The 24,276-nt window shown below is 41.8% G+C and overlaps 1 protein-coding gene across 2 annotated transcripts in view; it reads left to right on the forward strand.

Moving 5' to 3' along the window:
* ALS2 (alsin Rho guanine nucleotide exchange factor ALS2) overlaps window positions 1-24,276 on the forward strand; it is a 2,167,716-nt gene that overhangs the window by 819,617 nt on the left and 1,323,823 nt on the right. For both annotated transcript variants that reach the window (XM_044075110.1, XM_044075111.1), the window contains exon 12: window positions 11,138-11,203. In XM_044075110.1, coding sequence (XP_043931045.1) covers window positions 11,138-11,203 — 66 coding nt within the window. The remainder of the gene's footprint in view (window positions 1-11,137; window positions 11,204-24,276) is intronic.

A 24,276-nucleotide genomic window follows, 5' to 3' on the forward strand; every position in this document is an offset into this window, starting at 1 on the left:
CATTTTCAGTTCTTTGCTTTGCCCTTTGGTTTATCTACTACTCCCATGGTCTGAAATTGCCTCACCCTAGTCCTTGCCTTTTACAGAAGTCAAGGAATTCATATTTTTCCCTTGCTGGCTGACTTTCTTATCTAGGCTCCCTCTGTCAAGACACCCTAAATCTGTATCTCAGTTTATCAGTTTCACTTCTGGAGAGACTGGGATTCACTCTCATTTTCCAAAAATCTTCCTTAACACCTTCCCAGGCTTTATTTTTCATGAGTTGCAGACTGGATACCTGGCTGATGACAGACTACTTTCTCTTGTGGGAAAAAGGCAGTCTCCACCTTCCATTTGCTACTGCAAGGGCGATTCTGAGAACCCTGCTATACATGTGAGAAACCATTCCAATGGTACCTTTTGCTAAGCTACAGCTGAGAAAGACTTGAAATCCCTATGGTCTCCGCACTATCATCTGCCAGACTAACAAATCCCACTCTTGCACTTTCTGAAGAAAGTGTTGCAGTGATGGATAGTCCAGATGCAGCTAAATCTGGGCCTTCCCTTTTGCCCATCCACTCCCAATGAAGGACTGTACACAAATGCAATAGATTGGCTTGAGGAGCTTGGATAGGCTTTTCATCAGTTCAGGGCCAGTGATCCCCCACACACATGAGAGCGCACATCAGTGTCAAAAAAGTCATCTTATTCAAGCCTTTCAGGTGTTTTTTTCATGTTTGGCACCACCAAGGCCCCCCTCAGGATTTTTACAGACAATTCCACAGTGATGTGGTGTATTAACAAAAGGGGGATCAAATCTGCATTCCTAGCATTTTTTTTACTTGGAAAACTATTTTACCGGGGGGCCTTTAGTTGAACCAGAAGGGTTTCTGACCTTCAGGCTGTTATGGCTATTCCTCTGTTCCTCATCTTCCGTAAGGATAGGGGTCTCCCTGAGGGTTAACCCTTCTTTCTTGCCCAAGCTGGTCAAATTATCTGGCAGTCAGGCTGTGCATTTACCTACCTTTATTCTACATAACTGCTGCCTGTACAATGCACTAAGTTGCACATGGGCATTCGCTTTAGTAGCTTCCACCTCTGTGAAATCATGGAATGTATACATGTAAATAAAAACATAGCTACCATGTTTAACTGGAACTTAGTAAGCAAATGAAGCTTTTCTCCGTGGGCCTGTGCTAAAAATGGGTATTTCCCAGTTGGATTTTCCCTGTAAACAGAGATAGATAAATTAAATAAACCCACAAAACAGAGGTGACAGGCATCTATGTTGAGTGTGCACAGACAGCAAATATTCTACCTTGATAAGGTAAAAGACATTAGGAAACAAAAGATTAGCTTTTTGTCTCCTTTTGAGATGGTAAGTTGGGCAGTCTGGTTTCAAAACAGTTAGTTTCCAGTTGATCTCAAAATCCATTTCCATCTGTTATTACTACTGTGGCAGATTCTTGACTTCACCTGTGAAAGTACACTCCACCAGAGCAATATCCTCCTGTGGTGCTTTCTTCAAATATGTTGATTCCAGAGCCTTTCTAGAAAAAACAACCAGTCATCTCATACCAGTAAACACTACAGACCTTGAAAGGATTACGGAGCATGTAGATAATGGCTCTGGTGTGCATCTTGAATTAGGTAAGGCCTTTGGCATCATACAAAAGCTAAATCCTTTAAAACTAACCTATATGTGGTAAGATGGATAAATGACTGAAGGAGCAGAATGCACACAGTGTTAGTTGCAGGTGTTTCATCAGAATGTATGAAAGTGACCCAGCAGTTTCTCTTAGGTCTTTGTGCTGAGACCTGTCCATTTTAGTATATGCTTCTCACAACTCCAGGCAGAGAGGTAAGACCTCTTGCTTACAATGTCTGCAGACAGTTGCAAACTGGGGGTTGTTACGTTGCCTTTTGATACCCAAATCCTCCAGAATGAACTCTCCCTAGTAAACTCGTAGTATACTAAAATGGACCCAACCAACTTGCTAAAAATTTAGGTGTCATCACCCATAATATATGATCCCTCTGCTGATCTTACTGTCTAAGGACAGTACATCTCTGCAAAACAAAAATGTAGTTAGGGACCTTGGTGCTTGGGTTGATAGCTACCTGTCTTTTGACTATCAGGTAATCGTTTCATTTAGACCAGCTAATTGCCAAAGGTATTGCATCAAGGTCTAAAAAGGTATTCACTTCCTTATCAGCATTGATCAGGCTAGCTATTGAGTACATTGCATGTATCACTAAACATTACAAACACTTAAAACCCAAAGGTTCCTAACCAGGAATTTCACAGACCTAAAGTCCCTGAGCTAACGACTGGCTAGAATCTCTATCCCTTTACTCAGTTTCTGAGTTTTGTGGGGGTACCTCAGTCTCACTCATTCACTGTGCCACTGTAGACCTGATTGTATTGGACTTCCTGTTTCTGTGCAAGTTCAATATCTCCAGCAACATTAAAACTAGGGACATAAATCTTTACCAACAAATAAATAAAACATGGTGGAGGGGACAGGTTTATAAGCTAGCACCTCCAAAATGTCTGGAATAAGTTTTCTCTGTGTGTTAAGCAGTGCCAACCCACTGTCTTCCTTTAAACATAAACTAGATTACTTAGATGGGTATCTACAGATTTGCTCCAAGAATGACTAGTGTGGCCATCCTGGAGAAAGTTGGTGCTGCAGGAGGGAAGACGCTGGCAAGGCAAGAATGGTCATTAGACTCTGTGGCATTTTAGATACCTGTGCAGTTAGTGTAGGGGTACTGGAACAAGAAATATTAACAGTAATGGAAGTACTTGGATAGCTACCTATTTCTGTAAATGCACAGACAGTAACTTCAGTGGAGTTGTAATGCTGCTGAAGATTTACATCATGGGAAGGGTTCATCAGAGTGTAGGTTGTTAGAAGTACCATACTGCTAGTTAGTTTGGTAGTCCCTAGGACAGTTACCAGGTTGTAAATAAGTTAAAATGTAATCTGCTGGTAGGCATCCATTCAGGGAGTACAAGAGGGTATTGCAGGTTCAAAATAGTGACGAGGAGAAGCAACTACGTAGAGTATCAGCCTACCAAACTGGGTGCACATGTAAGCTGCATGTTGTTTATTCAAAAGAACTGACATGTACAATATGTGGGAGGATCAGAATGGCTGCTTTGCCAATATTAATATGGAATGTAAATGGCCTTACAAGTGTTGACAAAAAGCAAAGATTGCTGAACTATATTAAGATATGCAGGCTGCAGATAGCAGTGTTATAGGAGATGCATTTGGATAGAAATGAGCATGTGAAAAGACAAGATTTTTGAGTGGAGATTTGGTAGACTCTCTGAGCAAAGGAAATGGGGGGGGCTAATACTTATTGCAAGAGGGTTTGTAATAGTGACAGAAGAGGGGAAAAAGACAGTAGTGATATATTTGTAGTAGTAAGGGGTTGTTGGCAGGAGGAATGATAAATATGGCATGTATTTATATTCTACCAAACGTAAAAACTAGGAGCAAAGCAATGAAGGGTAAACAATCCTCTCGTTCAATTTGCATAAATACTGGAACAGCAAAGCAAATGGCAAAAGTATCAGTCCTTTGTTCTTAAAATAGAACCAAATTTATTGCGTGCACATAAAACAACGGTGGTTAGCGCTTGTCGCTTCATCAGACCATTTGTTACATTCCTTCTAGCGTTTAAATATATTGAAAGGCGGGAACCAACCTTGAGGACTAAAATTCTTAAAGGTATACATACAAAATTAACATAATTAAAACCATCTATATAAATCAATATAATATTCTACAACTTTTAAAAATACACATCCTTCATACATGACATGGAAAGATATTCGAAATGTTCAAGATACTATCATTCCTAACAAGTCTTAACTGTATCGTATTGTTAAATCCTATGACTTTCTACCACATTAACTGAGCATAAACTCTAGCACTATTTTTCGTGACTTGTCAACAGTAATAAAAGATCAATCTCTCCAAATCAAAGAGCGTCACATTATACATCCGACCCTACACTTAGTCATTTCTAAAAGATGTATAATTAATGCATACTCGAATGCTTGTTAAGATTTTTGGTACTTAGATATGCAAACCAATTCTAACTTGCAGGAACTGGTTCTCTCTCCATTATAAAGGGAAACCCAGATACTCTTATCTTGTCAAAGCGAAACTAAAATAAGGATCTCGATTTTGAACATTTAAAAACATTTGTATATACTTTTATAATTGTAAAACTACGTTTTCAATCTTCTCATTTTCAGATATGGTCTTATGGGTACTCTCCCATTCAGACCAGGTGGCATATCTGATCTGAGCTTGATAATCCAGTTACTCTCTTTAGTTTCGGTAAGGTTAGGGTTAGTTAATGTCCCCTTACCGAAACTAAAGAGAGTAACTGGATTATCAAGCTCAGATCAGATATGCCACCTGGTCTGAATGGGAGAGTACCCATCAGACCATATCTGAAAATGAGAAGATTGAAAACGTAGTTTTAAAATTATAAAAGTATATACAAATGTTTTTAAATGTTCAAAATCGAGATCCTTATTTTAGTTTCGCTTTGACAAGATAAGAGTATCTGGATTTCCCTTTATAATGGAGAGAGAACCAGTTTCTGCAAGTTAGAATTGTTTTGTATATCCTAGCATTAAAATTCTAATATGCATCCGAGTTTGCATCAATTATACATTTTTTAGAAATGACAAAGTGTAGGGTCAGATGCATAATGTGACGCTTTCTGATTTGGAGAGATTGTTCTTTTATTACTGTTGACAAGCTATGAACAATAGTGCTAGAGTTTATGTTTAGTCTATGTGGTAGAAAGTCACAGGATTTAACAATATGACACAGCAAAGACTTGTTAGGAATGATTGTATTTTGAACATCTCGAATATTTTCCATGTCATGTATGAAAGATATGTATTTAAAAAAGTTGCAGAATATTATATTTATTTACACAGATGGTTTTAATTTTATAGTTTTAATAATGTTAATTTTGTATGTATATCTTTAAGAATTTCAGTCCTCAAGGTTGGTTCCCGCCTTTCAATATATTTAAACGCTAGAAGGAGTGTAACAATTGGTCTGATGAAGCGTTTAAAAGCTAACCACCGTTGTTTTATGTGCACGCAATAAATCTGGTTCTACTTTAAGAACAAAGGACTGATACTTTTGCCATTTGTTTTGCTGTTCCAGTATTTATGCCAATTGAACGAGAGGATTGTTTACCCTTCATTGTTTTGCTCCTAGTTTTTACGTTTGGTATTATTCTACAGTGCTTGCTACTAGGGGCATTTACCCCACGTGGACCTTATCTGACTTTTATTATGTATTTATATTCTACTTAAAACTACTATTATGGGGATTGGGAGAATTTAAGGAGAAACAATCTTTTGGCATGCAGTATTATTTATGGGGTGGGACTTGAATCTGATTGTGATGATTTTGTGCTTTTGATTGGTGTAATGATTTTTAAATTTTATATTTAAAATCTATGCTTTAAGTATTCTTTTGTGAATCTGATGAAGGAATTTACTTCCAAAAGCAGTAATCCTGTGTTTATGTTATATTAAACTTTCTGTTTTATGCTGTGGTGACCCTTTCATTTGTCTGTCTGGATTTTGTAAGTTATTTCTACGAAAGGGCCTTTGATTCTCATTGTGCAGCTTTGTTTTGTTTTATTTCTGGAATATTCTCAGTGTATTGAAAGTAATTATGATGTCCTCCACAAAAGCTGTAAATGGAATATTTATAACAGTAAAGAAAGGATAATGAATAGACGAGATTAGACTTGACAAAGGTGTTGCCAAATTAGGTTCATAGGTGTTTACTAGGCTAATGACCACAGGGGCCTTTTTAAGCCTAGCCATTCATCCCAAATCTCTTAAAAGTTATTTTACCCTTGATAAGTGTAAGCAGGGGCTTGAGAAGTGAAACATTTGCAAGCAGGCACCAGGGAGGTGAACCATTTACAGAATGCCTGTGTCTATTAGGGACATAGGTGCCTAACCAAGGATGAATTTCCTGTCCCCCATCCAGTTTGTCCAAGTTACACTTGAACTGGGTTAGGGAGTAGCTCTGCTTCACATAGATGAAGAAACTGTTCCAGACAAGGGGTACTCTGTGGGACACAAACCTGTCTGTCCAGCAGGCCCTGTTTATATTACAGGTAAAGTTTAAGTCTTCAGAGTGGGTAACTCGTGCTGTTTGTTTTCTAGATATGCAAAAGATCCATCAGAGAGGGGTCTGAAAATGCCTTTTGAGCTATGCATCAGCAATTTGTAGGAGACAGAATATAGGGATAGGGTGTTGAGGCCGCTTGCATTTTGTAGACAGGGAGTAGTATGGTATTGTGGAGAAGAGACCAACATTTGATAACATTAATAGAACAATTATGGTTAAGAGTGAAGCAGACTGTAAGAAAATGTGCCTCTATATTTTGATACAGGAAAAGCATTCACTAGAGTCAGCTGTGATTTTATGAGCAGGGCAGTGGTAGCATTTGCATTCCCTGACAGAATAACATGGCTGATTAGGAGAATGTTTGAAGAATAGGAGGTAAGAAGGTGAAAGGGTTCTTTGACAAGCTGTGTTTGAAATGAGGAGCAAGGCAGAGGTGTTTTCTTTTCCCTGAATTTGCTTTATATTTAGAGCCATTAACAAGGAAAGTAAGTAACTCTAAGGCAAATAAATGGTGTGGTAATCAGGAAAAGTTAGCTTTATTTGTAGGTATTAAGTGGTACTTGAAAAATACAGAAAGATATTTTGTTGTTGGGAAACATTAAGACACAAATTCCAGTCTTTTTAAGGTACAACTTTAATGAATGTATAACAAAGGCTATAGCGATAAACTAGGAACGAGCGCACAAATCGGTTCAACAATGCCCATATTTATGGGGATAGGATGAAATAAAGTATTTAGGTTTGTAGATTAAAGATGATTCTGATGTGGCAGCTAAGGATATATGGTAAGAGGTTAAACAAAACATAATACAAACATTTAGAAACCAAACACTCTTTGTTATGGATTTAGATTGTATCTTAAAGGCAATGGACATTTTTTTAATCCCTTTAATTTTATTTACAGGTTAGGCATAGTTTTATCGACCAGAGGAAAAGTTTTAGACAAAGAGTTGAAGGAATTTGGTTGGGAAGGGAACAAAGCAAGAGTCAAGTGGCTTAAGTTGATCCTCCCATAGAGCAAGGTAGATTAGGATTAACTAATTTGAATGGATGCTTTGAGTTAAGCAGTTAAGGCTCATATGCATAATGCAAGCATAAGGTAATAAATCAAAGTGAAAAACAATTGTAATGAAACAGGGAAGTGTGAGAAATAAGGAGAGAGTAGGATTTTGGATCCAGGTCCTTAAGGCGAGTAGCAACCATACAAAATATTACATTCATAAAATAACAAAGTATGCTAAGAATTAAGCCTGCATGGGAATGGAGAAAGATTTTGCCAGTAGAGATGACTGCAAGTAAACCATATACTTATAAATATCCTGAAATCTCTTTCACTTAGCAATCAGACTTATACAATGGTTTAGTTCCTACCTTACTAATAGGCAGCAGGCAGTGCTCTGGGAGAATAGTCTTTCTTCCCGCCTACCAGTAATCCTCGGGGTCCCTCGAGGTTCCATTCTAGGACCTCTCCTATTCTCAGTATTTATCAATGATCTATACCTAGTTATTCCTGAAGGTACCTGCATACAGTATGCAGACGATTCAACGCTCATATGTTCAGCCAATTCTGCATCAGAACTGCAATCCCTAACCCTGAAAGTATTTAACACATTGAAGACCTGGTTCTCAAAACGTTGCCTCCTCCTCAATCCCAAAAAAACAAAGGTCCTCCTCTTTACACGTACTTGCAGGGCCTCCCGTATTGATTTCTTAGTCATATCTAATAATGGCACCCTCATATCCCCTGACTCTACCACCAAACTCCTAGGTATTACAGTAGACAACAATCTCAACTTTGACACCCATATTAATAACACTATAAAAACAGTCAACAGAAAAATGGGGACCCAATACAGAATTAAGCCATTCCTTACAACAGCAGCAAGATCTACCATTGCCCCACTCACATCTTATCTCTACACGTCTCTATGCCTCCCCTATATATACTAAACTGTCTAAAAGTAATCTTCTCAAATTGGCCAACTTTTATAATCACATCGCCAGATTTGCAACTGGTAATCCCATACAAAAAACCATCACTGACTGAATCTAAAGCAGCTGGGCTGGCTTGAACTACAAAACCTGCTACAACTGTCTCAACGTACCATAACCCACAAGATCCTAAATCATCCAAACAACACCCCTATACTTTCAAACCTTATAATCCCGTATAAAAATCTTAATTCATTACGATCTTCTAATAAACGACTAGTCAGCATAAGTAAGTCCAACAACTTGGCAGGGGACTCACTGTTCCCTAACACAGCTGGTAAAAACTGGAACCTACTACCTAATGATCTTACATCACTTCCTTCCTTGCCGCTCTTTAAAGAAAAACTCAAAAGACACCTGAAATCACACTGGTTATGCCCTTGTAGCAACCCTGACTAATCCTTTCTCCTTTATTTTGTATCATCTCTTAAATTCTACATTTTATATTAGTTAAATACTGCTTACTACCAATGAAAGCAGGAACTGTAACCAATAGACACTTTGAATTCAATTCCTCTTGGTGCATCAAGTATAACTTCTATATTGACTGTATATACCTTTGTCTCAACTTTTTGTTATGTATAGCCTTTTTAGCATAATCTTGATTGTATATGTCACTGTCTCTGTATGTATGTTAAAACTGCATTTTTTTATCACTTGGAGCTTTTCTCCCCGGGCCACTACTGAAAATGGACATATATTCAGCTAGACTAGCCCGGTCAACAAATGTAAAATAAATAAAAATAAGTAGGAGTTTAGAAAATAGATTAGAAGGGGGTTGAATTCACTGGAGAAAATTGGCAAATGAAGTCAATTTCATAGACTTGCACCTTGATGTTGAAGCATTTATTTACTGTAAATGTCAGTTTTAAATTGTTTGTTTGTGTCTTTCGGCTTTTCCCAGTTAGGGGTCGCCACAGCGGAACTCCGGTCCACTAATGATTGGTAGTGAATTTTTACGTACCGGGTTACCAGCCCTGACGCACAACCTTCAACGAAGGCATGCCCCATTCACGTATGCCTCCACGCAGAAGACGCTCTAGCTGAGAATCGAACAGGACAACGTCTTGCTATGAGGCGACAACGCTACCGCAGCACCACCACCGCAGTTAAATGTCAGTTTTAAATCTTTCTTATAAAAGCTTTTACTGCTTTTCCATGCTAGCAGTGCTTCCCAGTACCAAGACATGTTGCTTTGGTTTCATCCCTGGTCTTTACAAAGCACTGCTCATTTTGGGTTTCACAGGTCCCCATCCACAGTGCACCTCTTATGATCTGTAGGTTAGTGTACAAGTGTGCTTCATATGCTACGACTGAAACTGGGAAATACTTAAACTTCAGGTAAGGTAGGGAACATTTTTAGAGGAAATGAATATGATTTGGAAACAAGACAGTAAGGCTCTGGCTATTTCTAACTTGTATCCTCTCTTTTTGCAACACCAAAACAGTGCTTGCCCCCTCTAACTCTCATAGTTGAAGCTCGCATTTCCCTACAGAACCCCACCATTTACATTTTCATTGCTGTCTGCTTGTCGTGGGGTGATGGTGGGAAAGGCTGTTGCTCTGTTACCTTAAACCAAGTCTTGTAATGCTTAAATGTATGCCCTGTGTAATTTTGAGCAGTTTTATACTTTAACTGTTTTATTAGAGGATGTGTGTGTTTGTACGTGTAACTTATTTTTGTACTGCTGCTTGTGAACAATTTATTTCATTGCGTTAGATATTTGAAACTCTGCTCAAATTTCACACAATTAGTGTTAAAATAGGTACTTGTATACATAAAATGAAAAATTTTCACTGATATAATTTTTAGGGGTATATTGTTTATTCATTCCTAATTTTATAAAGTATCCAAAGTCAGGTGATTGATACTGACACTTTGAAAATCAACACAATGAAAAAAATTGCAAAATAAAAAAAAGTTGCAAAAAAGAAACCGTTTCCGTCTGAGATCCAGTTACCCAAATCCCACCACATGTTCAGACATACCTTGTCTGAATAGTGGAAGTGTTACAGAATGGGTTTTTCTAATGTAAAGTGCATAGTTGGGGCAATATTAGGTTTAGCACTCATTTGTAAGGTGGAAGAAGGGACTCAGACCCCCTCTGCCACTTTACTAATGCATGCTAACCCTAATCCTCTACCTTGCCACAGAAAACTTCTTTCTGTAACACTACACAAGCCACTTCAGATAGACGTAGACGCATGCACCAACACACATTCACTAGACTAAATCCATTCCTTTACTTAAAGTCATTAATCTAATTTTAATCAGCCTACAGTTGCACACATTTTCCCATCCTCTAATGCCAAAAACCTTCCAAATATCTAAAAGTTTTGGGATTAGTTTCTCAAACCCAGACATGCTTTGCCTGCGTGTATGTACTGAATGTTCTGGTCATCCAAAATCTTAAAGTTTTGATGAGTGGAACAATGTACCACAATTCAGTTATTCACTCTGACAAGCACTCAGTTCATTGGAGTGAAAGACCAAGGATATTCATATGTCTGATTTTATATGCTTTAATTATGTAACTGATTTGCTTAAAATGTACACATTAAATGACTGTGGAGTCCAGTACACTGGCTGTATTATCCATGTGACTTTAAAGTATACTTGTATACAATAGACTTACCCGGTTAACAAATAAGTAAACTAAAAAGTACACCAGAGTAAGAATTTGTGAAGCTTTTGTCTTGAATCACCGCAGTTGTAGAAACATGTCTGTTTGAATTTAAATAAGTTGGGCAGCGCACTGCACAAAATGTTTTTCTGTATATTGTGCCATAACTAGTAGGGATTTTATAGTTTAAATGTATTTGCTATGACAGGTTGTTGTTACTCCATTAAAAGATAGTAACCTACCTTTTTTTATTTTTTGTAGTAGTAGTAATGCAGTCAAAGTTAATTAAAACAAGATTCATGTTTTTGGTTTCGTACTGTAACATTTAATTTATTTTTTGCTCAGATACTGTGATGGTGTTTGCAACTTTTTAGTCATGGGTGGATTTCAGCAGCTTGCAAAACCTACAATGTAAGTACATCATTTCTGAAATATTTTTTTTCTTACCCTGTAATATTTCTAAATATTAGTGGTGTACTTATTGTGTGACAAGGTGAAAGTAGTTTTAGAATGTGTTGTGTACCTATGCAATGTTAAGACTCTGTTTATAAATTTTGAGTCTTGGTGCATGAACACTTAAGGTGGTCACATTATTTCTGCTGGGGGTGAGAAATGATTTTCACATGGTTAAATGTCCCCTTGACTGAAGCCGGATGTATATTTCTGTATGCTTTGTGACTCACTTGCTTATGCTTCAGCTAAGGATGTAGGCTGTTCCCAGTAGATTTAGTTCTCTGGTTACTAAGCCTCACCCTCCATCTGTAGCTACTTGTGTTTATCCACCTTCCTTGATACACAGAAATCCAAATAGAAAAGCACCAGACAACTAGGCTCATGGTTAAAATAATAGCTTCTTTAATAAAACAACAGAAACAGGTTAACAAATCATCAAGACCAGTATTTAAAAAGCAACGGCAACCAATAGAATCTCAGTAATGAACTCTTCAGCTCTTCAGGGTAGGTTTGAGAGGTACAACACCATTCAAGTCAGGAGTCTTTCGCTTCATTGTATTCAGTCAGATTTACAATATACAATCCTTCAACTTCACAACCTGCAACCCCATAAAATTAAATATATGTTCTTCATTGCTTTTAATGTGTTGACATAAAGCATTATGAACATCACCCAAACTTATTGCTGAAAAATGCTTTAACATCCTTTCTTTTAATCAACAGTGGGTCTTTCCTGCATAAAAAGAGCAGCATAATCTACACTGAGCTAAATAAATAACATTCTTAGTCTGACAGCATAGTGAGTAAAATAATATCTTATGTCAGTGTTAGGGTGTATAAAAAAGTTTTGCCTCATAATGGAAGTGCAAGCCTTACAATGTCTGCATGAAAGGTACCCATTCATTGATGGGGAGTTGTCATAGAAGACGTCATTATCATACCTTTGTCTCTGCAGAGTAAATCCTTCAATTTGTTATTATGCCTGTAACTTAAAGAAGGATTCACATGTATAGCATTTCTAAGTTTTTCATTAGTTAACAAAGTTTTCCAATTATTCCGTATTATCTGGCATAAACGCCCTATATTATTGCTGTACTTTAAAACCACACGTGACACATTTGCATGTATACCCCTGCCCTCCAGGGGCCTGTTGTTCCAGTGTAATGTCTGAATACCAGGGTTTTGCTTTTGTAGCTCTGTCCCTCTTGCTGGCCTGAGCAGCCAGCTGAATGATCTTCTGGTTATAGCCTCTATTAACAAAATTAGTAACCAACTGATCAGACTCTTTATTAAATTGTTCTTCTTCTGTGCATAATCTAGATGCCGTATATGCCTGACCTTTTACTACATTCTTAAATAAATGCCTAGGGTGCATGCTATTAAAATCTAAGTAATTATACCTCCAGCAATCCTTCCTATACATGGAAGTCAGAATGGTACTATCGGACCCTCTCTTCAATTGCATGTCCAAGTAATCAATCTCAAAATCTGAATAAGACATGCTGAAGCTTAAAAAACTGTAGTAGATTCTAAGCAGACAATAAATCCATCCTATTTACCCATCCACAAAATAATCACATTATTCAAAATATTATATAGTAACCCGTGTGTGCCTTCCATGGATGTTCATGTTCAAACATCACCTCATTTTCCCAGTATGCTAAAGTCAGGTTAGTGTATGAGTTTGCACAAGGCGTCACCTTTGCTATGCCCTTCTTCTATTGATATTGGCAACCTGAATATAAAAAGATGTTATTCTCCAGTATAAGCTGAAGCAAAATGCCTACGATCATCCTGGTGATGTCATATAATACTCCATTACAACTTAACAAAGAATCTATGGCAGCTAAACCATATTTTTCAGAAATCACAGTAAATAAATTGTTTATATCTAAAGTGACAAAAAGATAGTTACCGATATTGGGCTCAGTCTGAGTATAGGCATGCAGGGAGGATAGAAAATGTGCAGTATCTTTCAAAATCCTGGGTATGAAGGCTGTCACTAACTTTAATTTAGATTCTACCCAAACAGAAGCATTCTCCGTCACCCATCCTCTGCCCGACACTATGGGTCTGAGGGGTGGGTTAGTGGGGTCCTTGTGTATCTTAGGTAGTGCCTTAAACACAGGTACCACTGGATGAGCTATTGACACAAATTTATATACATCCTCATTAATGAAGCCATTCAATTTGCATGTAGTTAACTCGCTTTTCACATTACCTACCAAAATAGTAACTTCTAGGGGAGAACGTTTCCTATAGGTCAAATTGTCATTGATCATGTCCATGACCTTATGATAAAATTGATGGTCCAGCACCACAACTGCTCCCCCTTTATTGGCAGGTTTAATCATAATACTATCACCCCGCATTAATGACTTTAAAGTAACTTTCTGTCTTGTTAAATTATGATAAACATGCCCCTCTTTAGATGTTAAATGCATCAAAATTTCTTCCTCACAGGTTCTTAGAAAAGTGGCAACTTAGTGCATTCAGGCATTCTCCAGGTTCTGCCTAGGTCTAGATAGTTCTGAGGCTCTCACTCCCATGCATCCATTTATGTACCCCTACATCAGTGGATTGAGGTCATACACCAGATGTAGTGCGCATTAAGAAGGTTTTTGGCTTTCATATGCTGGCCAGACATCAGGTTACCCTTGGTAGGATAACTGAAAAGTATTGGAATACTATATCAGTGATCAGTCAGACATCTACTGTTTTAGTAAGTTCTTGCACAACTGTATTATTTCCCTGCCTCAACCTTATAACTTGAGAATCTGTGCCTTGGAGAGACTATTCACAAGATGAGAATTTTTCATTTGGGAGGTTCAGGGTTACTCCAATCCATGAAGAGGGTCAGGCAATTTCTGGTTTTGCCTGAGCGCAAGCTCCTTTCTGTTCCTCCAGTCTTAGAAGTGGTAAATGTTAACCAGAACACTTCAATGCAGGCCTGACTCCTACCCCCCCCCCTGCCCCCAGGAAACCTGACTGGTTCTATAGTGCTGGATTCTGATTCAACCAGACAGCTGTATAAAAATCAGTAGTGGATCCTGATGTGGTCTCATTGAGGTCCAGGGGATCCAAGGACCGTACTTCCAAGAATCCCTTACCAAATTATAAGAGGGACATAACCCTCAACAGATTTGGTAAAAAGGTTTACACTCTGGCTACCCTGTCGAGAAGAACCTTAAACTGTAAGTCCCATATTGGTAAATTTAAGGAATCCCTCCTGGATCAGACGAAACAAAAACTAGAGGAGGTTTAAGAGAAGGCTGTCCAAAAAGACTTGCTAGAGCTCTGCATCACCATTTCCCAGGTTGCCAAACACCATCTGCGATGTGGCTTTAATGCTGTAAAATTATCAAACATGGCAGCTGCTTTGGAGTCTGTTATTAGGAGGCAGGTGTGGCTTAGGGAGCACACCCAATTCCTGACCATGTCTGAGCAGATCTTCTTGAAGACAGACTATGCAGCCAGTCAGACATTCTGCAAATCCCACTGTTTAGATTTAGTAAAACAATCCCACTTAAGCATCCTTTCTTGCCTCTCAGTCCAAATCCAAGAGCTGACAGACCAGAAAAGATAAAATACCCCAGAAGGTGGCAAGCTGATCCAAAGACTCGGCCTTCAGGGACCCAGCAGGAAGCAGGTGAGTCAGAAAAGCACTTCCCTGCCCCCTTCCTAGAAAATTCCTCTGCAACCCCGGACTTCTGCTCTCTACCCACAAGGTTCTTTGCAAAGCCATCGCTGAATGTAATGGGTTCTAATTGTCATACGTTCTGGATACAAACTGTATTTTTTCTCTTTGCTTCCAAAATTGGCAAGTATCCCTCCAGTCCCAAAAGGACAAGTCAGAAAGGCACAGACCCATGTTCTAAACCTGTTGCATCAGGGATTCATAGAACTGGTTCTCACAAAAGAGAGGTAGGAACAAGATTTTATTCCAGGTTATTTGTGGTCCCAAGAAATGAGGAATCCTAAAGGCCCATCTCAGACCTATCAAGTTTTAACAAGATGTCCATCCTTGTTATTGTTGCAGTATTCTTCACATGTGGGATAACCTGCCAAGGATAACCTAATGCCCATCCAGTATAGCAAAGTCTTTAGATTACATAGTGTTATGCATCAACTGTATGCTTCCCGTGCAAACATAGGGCATAAAGGTCCTCAGAACTAGTTAGAAACCAGTCCGAATGCCACATTTGAACTTCAGTCTGTGTATGCCCTTTGCTGAGCTGGTTCCTACAGACTCTTTTGCAAAAAAGTGCCTTGTTGGTGCTCTTTATTTTTCTTTATCCTCTTTTGTGATTTGGATTAATGTCATCCAAGAAGGAAAAATGCGATTGTGGGAGGGAGATTCTCCATGAAGACAGACACAAGAAGTGTCTTTTCTAAGTGCTACACAGAAGCATACTGAGTGTACAGTTTGTCAGGCTGTTGTACCTAAAACTTTCCTTACTCAGTTGCTTTCCTTGTCCATTTACCTGGAGAATTAGCACCTTAAGTTTTTGACCCAAGGCACCATGTCTGAATCCACCCACCCGCAGGTTCAGCATTGTCTTAAAAAGTAAGCCAAAAAAGCTTGCTCGGAGTCTGCTGCTGTCCAGACTCCTCCAGATGTCTCTGTTGGCTCAGATGAAGACTTTGAGGATCGTCTGGGGCTGGCACTAGTTCCTTCTGCTGTGACCCAAGGGCTGAATCCACCCACTCTGAGGATCAGCAGTCTCTTAAAAAGAAAGGCAAAAAAGCTCACTTGGATTCTGCTGATGTCTATCCTCCTCCAGATGTCTCTCTAGGCTCAAATGAAGACACCGAGGATCGTGTGGGGCTGGCACCAGATCCCTCTGCTCTGTTCCTGTAGCTACTGATAAGCTACCTTAGCATCTGCCCTCTTCTAGACTGCTAACTTATGTCAAAAACAGCTGAGCTATGGAGAGATTGGGGAAAAAAGTGTATACATCTGTTACTCTGGTCTTTAGAGCTGTACACTACCAGACTTGTATGATCAGATATGTTCTGGTTCTTTTAGCCTATTTGGGTGGAGTCTTTTCTGGCCTACTTGCATCAAACTTTTGCTGTCCAGAGTCTCTTTCCTTGCTAAGCTCTACATCTTAGGTGGCTTGCCACTATGTCAAATGCTGTGATGCTGTTGCTGCGTCTGGTACTGTCACAAAGAGATAATTCTGGTTACGCCTACAGGCTTTACCTGGAAATATTAAGGCTAAGCTTCTGGATTCTCCATTGGATAAGCAGAGTTTATTTGGTACTTCTGCTGCAGAATTATTTAAAACCCTGCAAGACAAAGGTAAGGTAATGCAGTACCTGAAACGTTTTTTTTTTTCCTCCTATTCCCAAATTTCAGAGGAATTATCCATTTAAATTCGCCTTTGTGCATAGGTAGCCTTCACAACCCCCTAGAGGGTAAGAGGGTTTCCAAACGTATGTTTTCTGACACACCCACTCAGACTTCAAAGGGTCAAAAGCCTCCTTTTCCTGATAAACCTGTCTGTATCTAACATACTGTCCTCCCTTCCTCTTGGCCAGGCTCTTCTGTCTGTCAGGCTTTCCCTTTATCTGCCTGTTTAGCAACAGACTACTTCAGATTCTTGGATCCTTTCCCTCATCTAGCACTGTTACTTCATAATATGTACTTGTAGGTCCCTTCCTTCATTTTCAGGTATTTCTCAGCTGCTGCTTGCAGTCCAGCTCCCTCAGTTTCCATTAGTACCAAGGAATCTTTTGGATCAGGGAACCATTCAGCCTGCTCCGGTATCCCAGCAGGGAACAGGGTTTTATTAAAGGTTGTTTGTAGTTTCAAGAAAAAAGGGTCATGGAGGCCCATTCTAGATCTGTCCTTCCTGGGCCTCTTTTTAAAGGTTCCCCATTCAGAATATTATCTGTTCAGGCTCTTGTTGTTCTCTTGGTCACTCAGGCTTTTCTGGTCTGTCTAAGTCTCAAATATGCCTGTCGCCACATCCCCATTCACCCTGTCTTCAGGAAGTTTTTACATTTCTCTGTTCTTATTTTTAGCTCTCTACTTCTCTTTTTTGTCTTTCTTTGGCCCTGAGGGTATTCAGCAAATGCCTACTTCCTGTTGTAGCCTTCTGCAGGCTTTGGAGATTCAAATATTCCCTTATCTGGATGACCTAATTCAGGCTTGCTCTCAACCCCTCCTTCTTCAGTACCTAAACTTTACTGTGTTACTCCTGTGCAGTCTGGGATTCACGATCAGTCTCATAAAGTCACTTCTGACTTTCTCAGGACCACATATGTTTGGGCCGCAGAATTCAAACTATTCCAATGTTAGCTTCCCTTCTGCCCCACTCCCCCTTCCAGTGTCTGCTACCTCTTTCAGTTGTCCTGGCCAGAGAATTTCTCAGAGCCTTGGTGTTCATGGCATCCATCATCCCTATACTCTCCTTTACCAAACCCCACATGAAGAAGTTGCAGTGGTATCTCAAGTCTGTTTGGTTCCATCATTGCTATCCTCTTTATTTTCCAGTACTACTTTTGCTCTAGTTCAAACTCAAACTTCATTGGTGGATTCAGCAGATCTCCCCAGGTCTGCCTTTTTGGACTTCTCTTCCGATCAAGGATGGGGAACTTCTTCAAACAGCCTGAAAGTTCAGGGTCTCCTGCCCTTCCATCAAATATCAGATCACATAAACATCAAAGAGATGAAGGCTGTCATTCTGGCTCTCCAGGCTTTTCATTTTCATGGGTTTCCAGGCCCTCTGAAGGGTTTTACATGAGATACCTCATGGTGCAGCAGTTAGCGTTGTCACCTCACAGCAAGAGGCTCTCCCGTTTGATTCTTGGCAGGCGTGCCTTCTGTGTGGAGTCTGCATGTCCTCCACACAGTCGAATTCACTTTAAAAGACATGCAGGTAGGTGTGTGCATGAGTGGATGTGCCTTTCTTGAATGTTGGGTGCCGGGCTGGCAACTTGACACCGTAAAAATTCACTGCCAGTCATTAGTGGACCGGTGTTTCGCTGTGGCAACCCCTAACCAGGAAAAGCCGAAAGACAATTTTTTTTTTACCTCATTAAGCAAGGAGGCAGAGTTTCATCTTCTTCAGAGACTGTCTCTTCAGGCCTGGGATTTTTCAATTTGCCATCATTTAGTTCTTCAGATGGTTTACATCTCCACAGAGCAGAAAACGTAGCGGCAGACTCATTGAGCAGATCCAAGACACAGCCTCACAAATGATGCTTCGGAGGGAGGTGATCTGAAGTAGTTTACTTCATTTGGTCTTCAACCTGTGGGTTACGGATCCATATCGGATCCGAGCCGGCAACTCCTACTAGCATGAGCTCCGAGCTCCAAACTGCACCCCTTACCCATAATACACCTCCACTGCCTTCCATCCCCAGATCTCGTTTGCCGCGAATAGCTTATGCATCGTGATCTCTTGAGCTCCAACTTAGTCAAGTGGGTAAAACCTTTTTTGAGTATCTTTTCTCTTCAGTATTTTGTTAGATAGTGTTAGTATAGGTCCCCTTTCTCCTCCCCTTGCTTGGTGCGTCGAGTTAGAGATTTTTAGGGTAGTTAAGAGTAGTTTGTACTGTTGTGTAAATTGTAGCTTCCCCTCCCCCCTCAATGTTTTCTATGTACGAGTGTGGTGACTGGGTGTGTGTGTGCCAGTTAGAAACTGCCTGTTTTTCTTAAGTTATCTTTCTACTGAGATAGTATGGCTGGAAAGCTTGTTTTCAAGCATTGCACAGTGTGTGGCCATAAATTATCCCCTGCGGATGGCCACACTCTGTGTGTTTTGTGCTTGGGCATGGCCCATCTGAGTGTGGACTGCAGCATATGTGCGGGCTTCAACCCCCGCGCCATTAAAGATAGGAAGGCAAAGTTGGCCCTCAAAGGTCTTCTTCCCCCTTCAGAGTCTGTTTTCTCGTCTCCGGCTTCAGTCACACTGGCTGCTGTGGCTATCTCTTCTTCCTCTGGCTTCTCTTTCCTCCCAGGCTGGGTATCAACCTCCTGTACCGAAGCCTGTGGTAGCAAAGCAGAAAAGAGGTAGAGAGAGGGGGAGAGAGTCGAAGGCGAGGGAGAAGAGAAAGAGGTCTCTGGACCTCGCTTCAACTACGAAGATGCCACGGATCTGTGACTCCTCTCGGCTCCAATGGAGACATGTCCAGCTTCTTGGGCCTTGGTGCCCCGACCCGCCAGGTTGGAGTCCGTGGCCTCATCATGGTCCACCCGGTCCTTGTCTGACATGGATCTGGATAAAATGATGGAGGTTTATCCATACCCAGATCTATATGGGGGTCTTGCCAGCCTCCCCTCCCTCAGGAGGGGTGAGCTCACTTCCTTTTTTTCCAACCTGTATCTCCTTTTCTGATCCACCCTTCGGGTTCGAAGATCCGAGGTTTGCTTTGGTCAGGGGGTTGGCGCTGACTGTACCTGGTTTCTAGATGCCGACGGCTGCTTGGAGCATTTCAGATCCGACCAGCTCTGATCCGAGCCGCTCTTGGAGCCGGAGCTTGGGTGTCAGATCCGAGGGAGTGGAACCCTTTTCTTCAACTCCAACTTTGTCGGGCCAGGTTTTCCTCCTTGAGTTCCATCCACCTCGGCCCGGCTCTGATTCTCTCGTCAGACCCGGGAAGACCAGCCTCCTTATTGGTTTCAGGACATTTGCTCTCCTTCCGCGTTCAACGTGGTAGAAAGGGTTCTCTCCGCTGGATTGAGATCCCTGACTGTCCCCCTCGAACTCCACCCAGACCCCCTCGGCTCTGTCTATGGTCCCCATTGTTTTACCAGAGGGACAGCCCATGCTCAAAGAGCCCCAGACAGTTCCCCCCTGAGGAAAAAGTGGCTTGTAAGCCCCCCCCCCCCAGAGAGGTACCTCGCAAGCATATGTGCTAGAGGAGGCACTTGGACTCCCTTGAGTCCCTCACCGAGGACATGGACTTGGATGATGGAGAAGGTTCCCCCAGGTCACTTCCCGAGGATATCTCCTTTGGAGACATCATGGAAATCCTGCACCAGTGGGGAGGTTGGTCTGCCCCCAAATCTTCTTCTGATGAGTCCGTGTTCCTGGAGGGTTTTGGCATGGGCCCATCTACTTCCTGGGTGTCTCCTCCCGCTGATCCTTTGGTTGATCTGGTCTCCTCGCTGGCATGGAAGGAACTGGACACCATGGAACCTATCCAAAAAAGACCGGATAAGATCTTAAGCCCCCCCATAAACAGACCGGCATGGAACAAGGGCTCCCCCATAGATGCCATGGTGGTGGTAGTAGCCACTAAGAAGGAACTTGCTCAGGAGAGTTCCTCGGTCCATCCTCTTGACTGAGAGTTGCGGATAAGGGGTGCTGAACTACCTGGCCCATGTCACCAGACTCCAACATGACCTGATAAAGGAGCTGGAGTAGTCTTAACCCAAGTCCATGTCGCAGGAGGAGAAGGCTTCGTTTTACGCGAGGATGACTACTTTAAATGCGACTCTTTTCACATGCTACGGAAGGAGCTGCTAGGGTGGCTGGGTCCGGCGTGTCCATGAGGTGCAACACCTGGCTCAGGTTATGTCAGTTTTCCGAACCCTTCAAGGTGTCCTTTGCCAATGCCCCTTATGACAGCTCTACACTCTTTGGAAAGACTGTTAGAGACATTAGTCCAGAGTGCGAATGGTGGGAAGACACTGTCTGGTGTTGGGATCTGCTTCTGTAACCCTCAAAGGTCCTTTTCCTGGAACCAGAGAGGGCAAATGAAGATGTGGTTCCAGAAGTCCCAGTATTCCCGGGACACTCAGGGCTCTTCTTCCCCCAGAGGCAGAGGGGGACAGAATAGACACCGGCCTAGAGGCAGAGGGGTCTAAGAAACTTTGGGTCTTGAGAACTTTTCTAGAACAGACCTGGGCAGCAACTCTGAGGGGTTGCCCGACTACTGTACTCTGTAGGCAGTCGGGGGACAATTGTCCTTGCACCTAGTGGCATGGTAGTCCATAACAACGGACCAATGGGTGCTTCAAATCATATACAGAGGATACTCTATCCTCTTTGTGGGTTCCCCCAAATCTCCCAGACACCTCCCTGATGTACCACCCATACAAAGGGAGTCAGCAGCACAGGAAATTTCCAAGCTGCTACGCAAACGAGCCATCGAAACCTTTCCCCCAGATCAGTCCGGATCGAGCTTCTACTCCAGGTTCTTTTTGGTACCAAAGAAAACGGGGGACTTAAGGCCCCATTCTGGACCCCTCTCTACCCTGAACCTGTCAGTTGTCAAAGAGAAGTTCTGGATAGTGACATTACAGTCCATCATATGCCATACCTGCAAGAGAGCGACTGGATGTGCTTGTTAGACCTCCAGGATGCTCACTGTCACATAAAAATGCACAGAAGTTACAGGAGGTTCCTCCACTTCCAGCTAGGAGTCAATCATTACCAATTTCGAGTCCTACTCTTTGGTCTCACCACAGCCCCCAGGGTGTTTACCAAAGTTATGGTGGGTGGTAGCGGCTCACCTGAGGCTTCGGGAGATTCAGGTCTATCCGTACCTGGACGATTGGCTCCTCACTGCTCTCACTAGGCGTCTACTCTCCCAAACCAGGGATTATTTCCTGACTCTTGCCCTGGGTTTGGGGATCACAAACAACACATCCAAATCTCTTCTAGATCATGTACTGATGATAGACTGCATTGGTGTCAGGATGGATGCTCTTCAGTGCAAAATATTCCTGACCTCTGAGAGAGTTGAAAACATGAGGATGCGTGTCTCCCTACGGCGGAATTGGTGTTGAGGGCCTTAGGCTTGATGGAGATGACCATAACTCTTCTCCCGTGTGCTCGGTTGCACATGAGAATTCTACAGTGGACTCTAGCTGTACAGTGGTCCTTGTTGGAACTGTCATTGACATATCCAATTCAACTCAGTTGAGTCTGTCGGTCATCCCTCATATGGTGGATGTGCTCTCTGGACATTTTGGAGGGACAACCTTTTGTTTCAGCCCTGGCCAAAACCACAGTGACCACGGATGCCTCCAAACTCAGGTGGGGGTGCATTGTTCAGGCAAGACAGTCCAAGGCCTGTGGTCCCCCAGAGAGACTAGCTTGCACATAAATGTCCTAGAAATGAGGGCGGTCCTTCTAGCGTTGCAGGCCCTTCATGCCTTTCTATCTTAGGGGACGATTGCTATTCAGTCAGACAACATGTCAGTGGTTTGGTTTATCAACAAGCAGGGATGGACCATATCTTACCCCCTTTGTCGTGAGGCCATGAGTGTGGGAATGGGTAATCTCCACCGGTCATTTTCTCATCACAACACACATTCCGGGACAGTCCAACATCCTAGCGGACAGGCTAAGTCAGACAATTGTGATGCCTTAAGAGTGGTTTCTGAATCTGTCAGTAGTGGAACATATCTTCAGTGGGTGTGGCCAACCTTGCTGCGATCTCTTCGCATCTCCTTCCAGTGCGAAGTGCAGCAAGTTGTTTGCTCTGAACCCCCTGCCTGGGCAGTCCCCCAGAGACGCTCTAGTTCATGCTTGGCCTCCTGGTCTTCTGTATGCTTACCCACCAGTACCTCTCATTCCGAGGTTTCTACAGAAAGCTTGTCGACTGGGGAGCCAAGTTATCCTCATTGCCCCATTCTGGCCTCGCTAGGTATGGTTTCCATTCCTTTGGTCTCACATTCTGGCTCTGCCTTGGATCCTAGATCCCATTCAGGATTTAATTTCACACCCTTCAGGGGTGCCTCATCTGAATCTGGACAGCCTGAAGCTCACAGCTTAGCTGCTGCAGTTCCCGTGATTGCTAGGACTCCTGGACTATCCTCCTCAGTTAGATCTATTTTGGTGGCTGCTCAGAAGCCTTCGACCAGGAAGGTTTATCGCAGCAAGTGGAAATGTTTTTCCTTTTGGGCCTCTCAAAGGAGTTTAGATCCTTTTGCGGCTCCTATTTCCGCCATTCTTGATTTTCTAGCTGATATTTTTCAAAACGGAGCTAGTTCTTCTACTGTCAAAGTTCAGTTGGCTGCCATCTCTCATTTTCATGTGGGCGAGAATTCTACCTCTCTAGCCTCTTCCAGACTGTGTAAAGCCTTTATCAAAGGCACTTTTTTGTTACGCCCCCCGGTCAAAGATCCTGTTCCCCCATGGGACCTTACTATGGTTCTTAAAGCTTTGGTCGCTCTGCCTTTCGAGCCTGCCGCAACTACAGATCTGAAATTTTTGTCTTGGAAAACAGCTTTTCTGGTGGCTACTACCTCTGTAAAAAGGGTTTCAGAATGACAGGCCTTGTCCATCAAAATTCCTTACATGATTTTTCACAAAGATAGGGTTTCCCTTCGAGCCAATCCATCCTTTCTTCCTAAGGTGGCATCACCAGTCAATGTCAGTCAGACCATCAATTTGCCTGTGTTTTTTTCCTAATTTTACTAACAAGATGGAATACAAACTCCACGTGTTGGATGTTCATAGACAGTTACAATTCTGTTTACACAGGACAAAAAATTTCCATAAATCTGATCAATTGTTGGTATCCTTCTATAAACCCTTTTTGGGGAACCTATCTCCAAGGTCACTATAGCTAAATGGAGTTCTTCATGCATCCTGCAGGTCTATAAGGACAGAGGCATGTAGATCCATGGCTACATCTGTGGCCTTTTGGTCTAAAGTGTCTTTGGATGTTATTTGTTCTGCAGCTACTTGGTCCTCATCTCATACATTTATTTCTCATTACAAATTGGATTTGACTTCCAGAAGAAGTGCATCCTTTGGTTCTGCTGTGCTGTGGAATATCCTTACATGAGGGCCTCTCCAGAGTTTAGTAGCTGGGGACTGTGTCCCACAGGTTGAAGATCAAATGGAGTAAACTACTTCACATAAAGAAGTGCTCACCATAACATTCCATCTGAGTAATTGTACTTCATTTGTCTTCAACCGTCCCTTCCTCCTTCCCCCAGACCTTGGCATATGATCAGCCTACGGGATGCAGTATAGGTCGCAAGTAAATTTTTCAGGTCAGGGTCTCAGTATAAGGTTCAGCAAACTCTATCTGGGGATGGAAGGCAGTGGAGGTGTATT

The sequence above is a fragment of the Protopterus annectens genome, chromosome 6.part0 (genome assembly GCF_019279795.1).
Source record: "Protopterus annectens isolate FY-2018-M chromosome 6.part0, PAN1.0, whole genome shotgun sequence".
Taxonomy (NCBI): Eukaryota; Metazoa; Chordata; order Ceratodontiformes; family Protopteridae; genus Protopterus; species Protopterus annectens.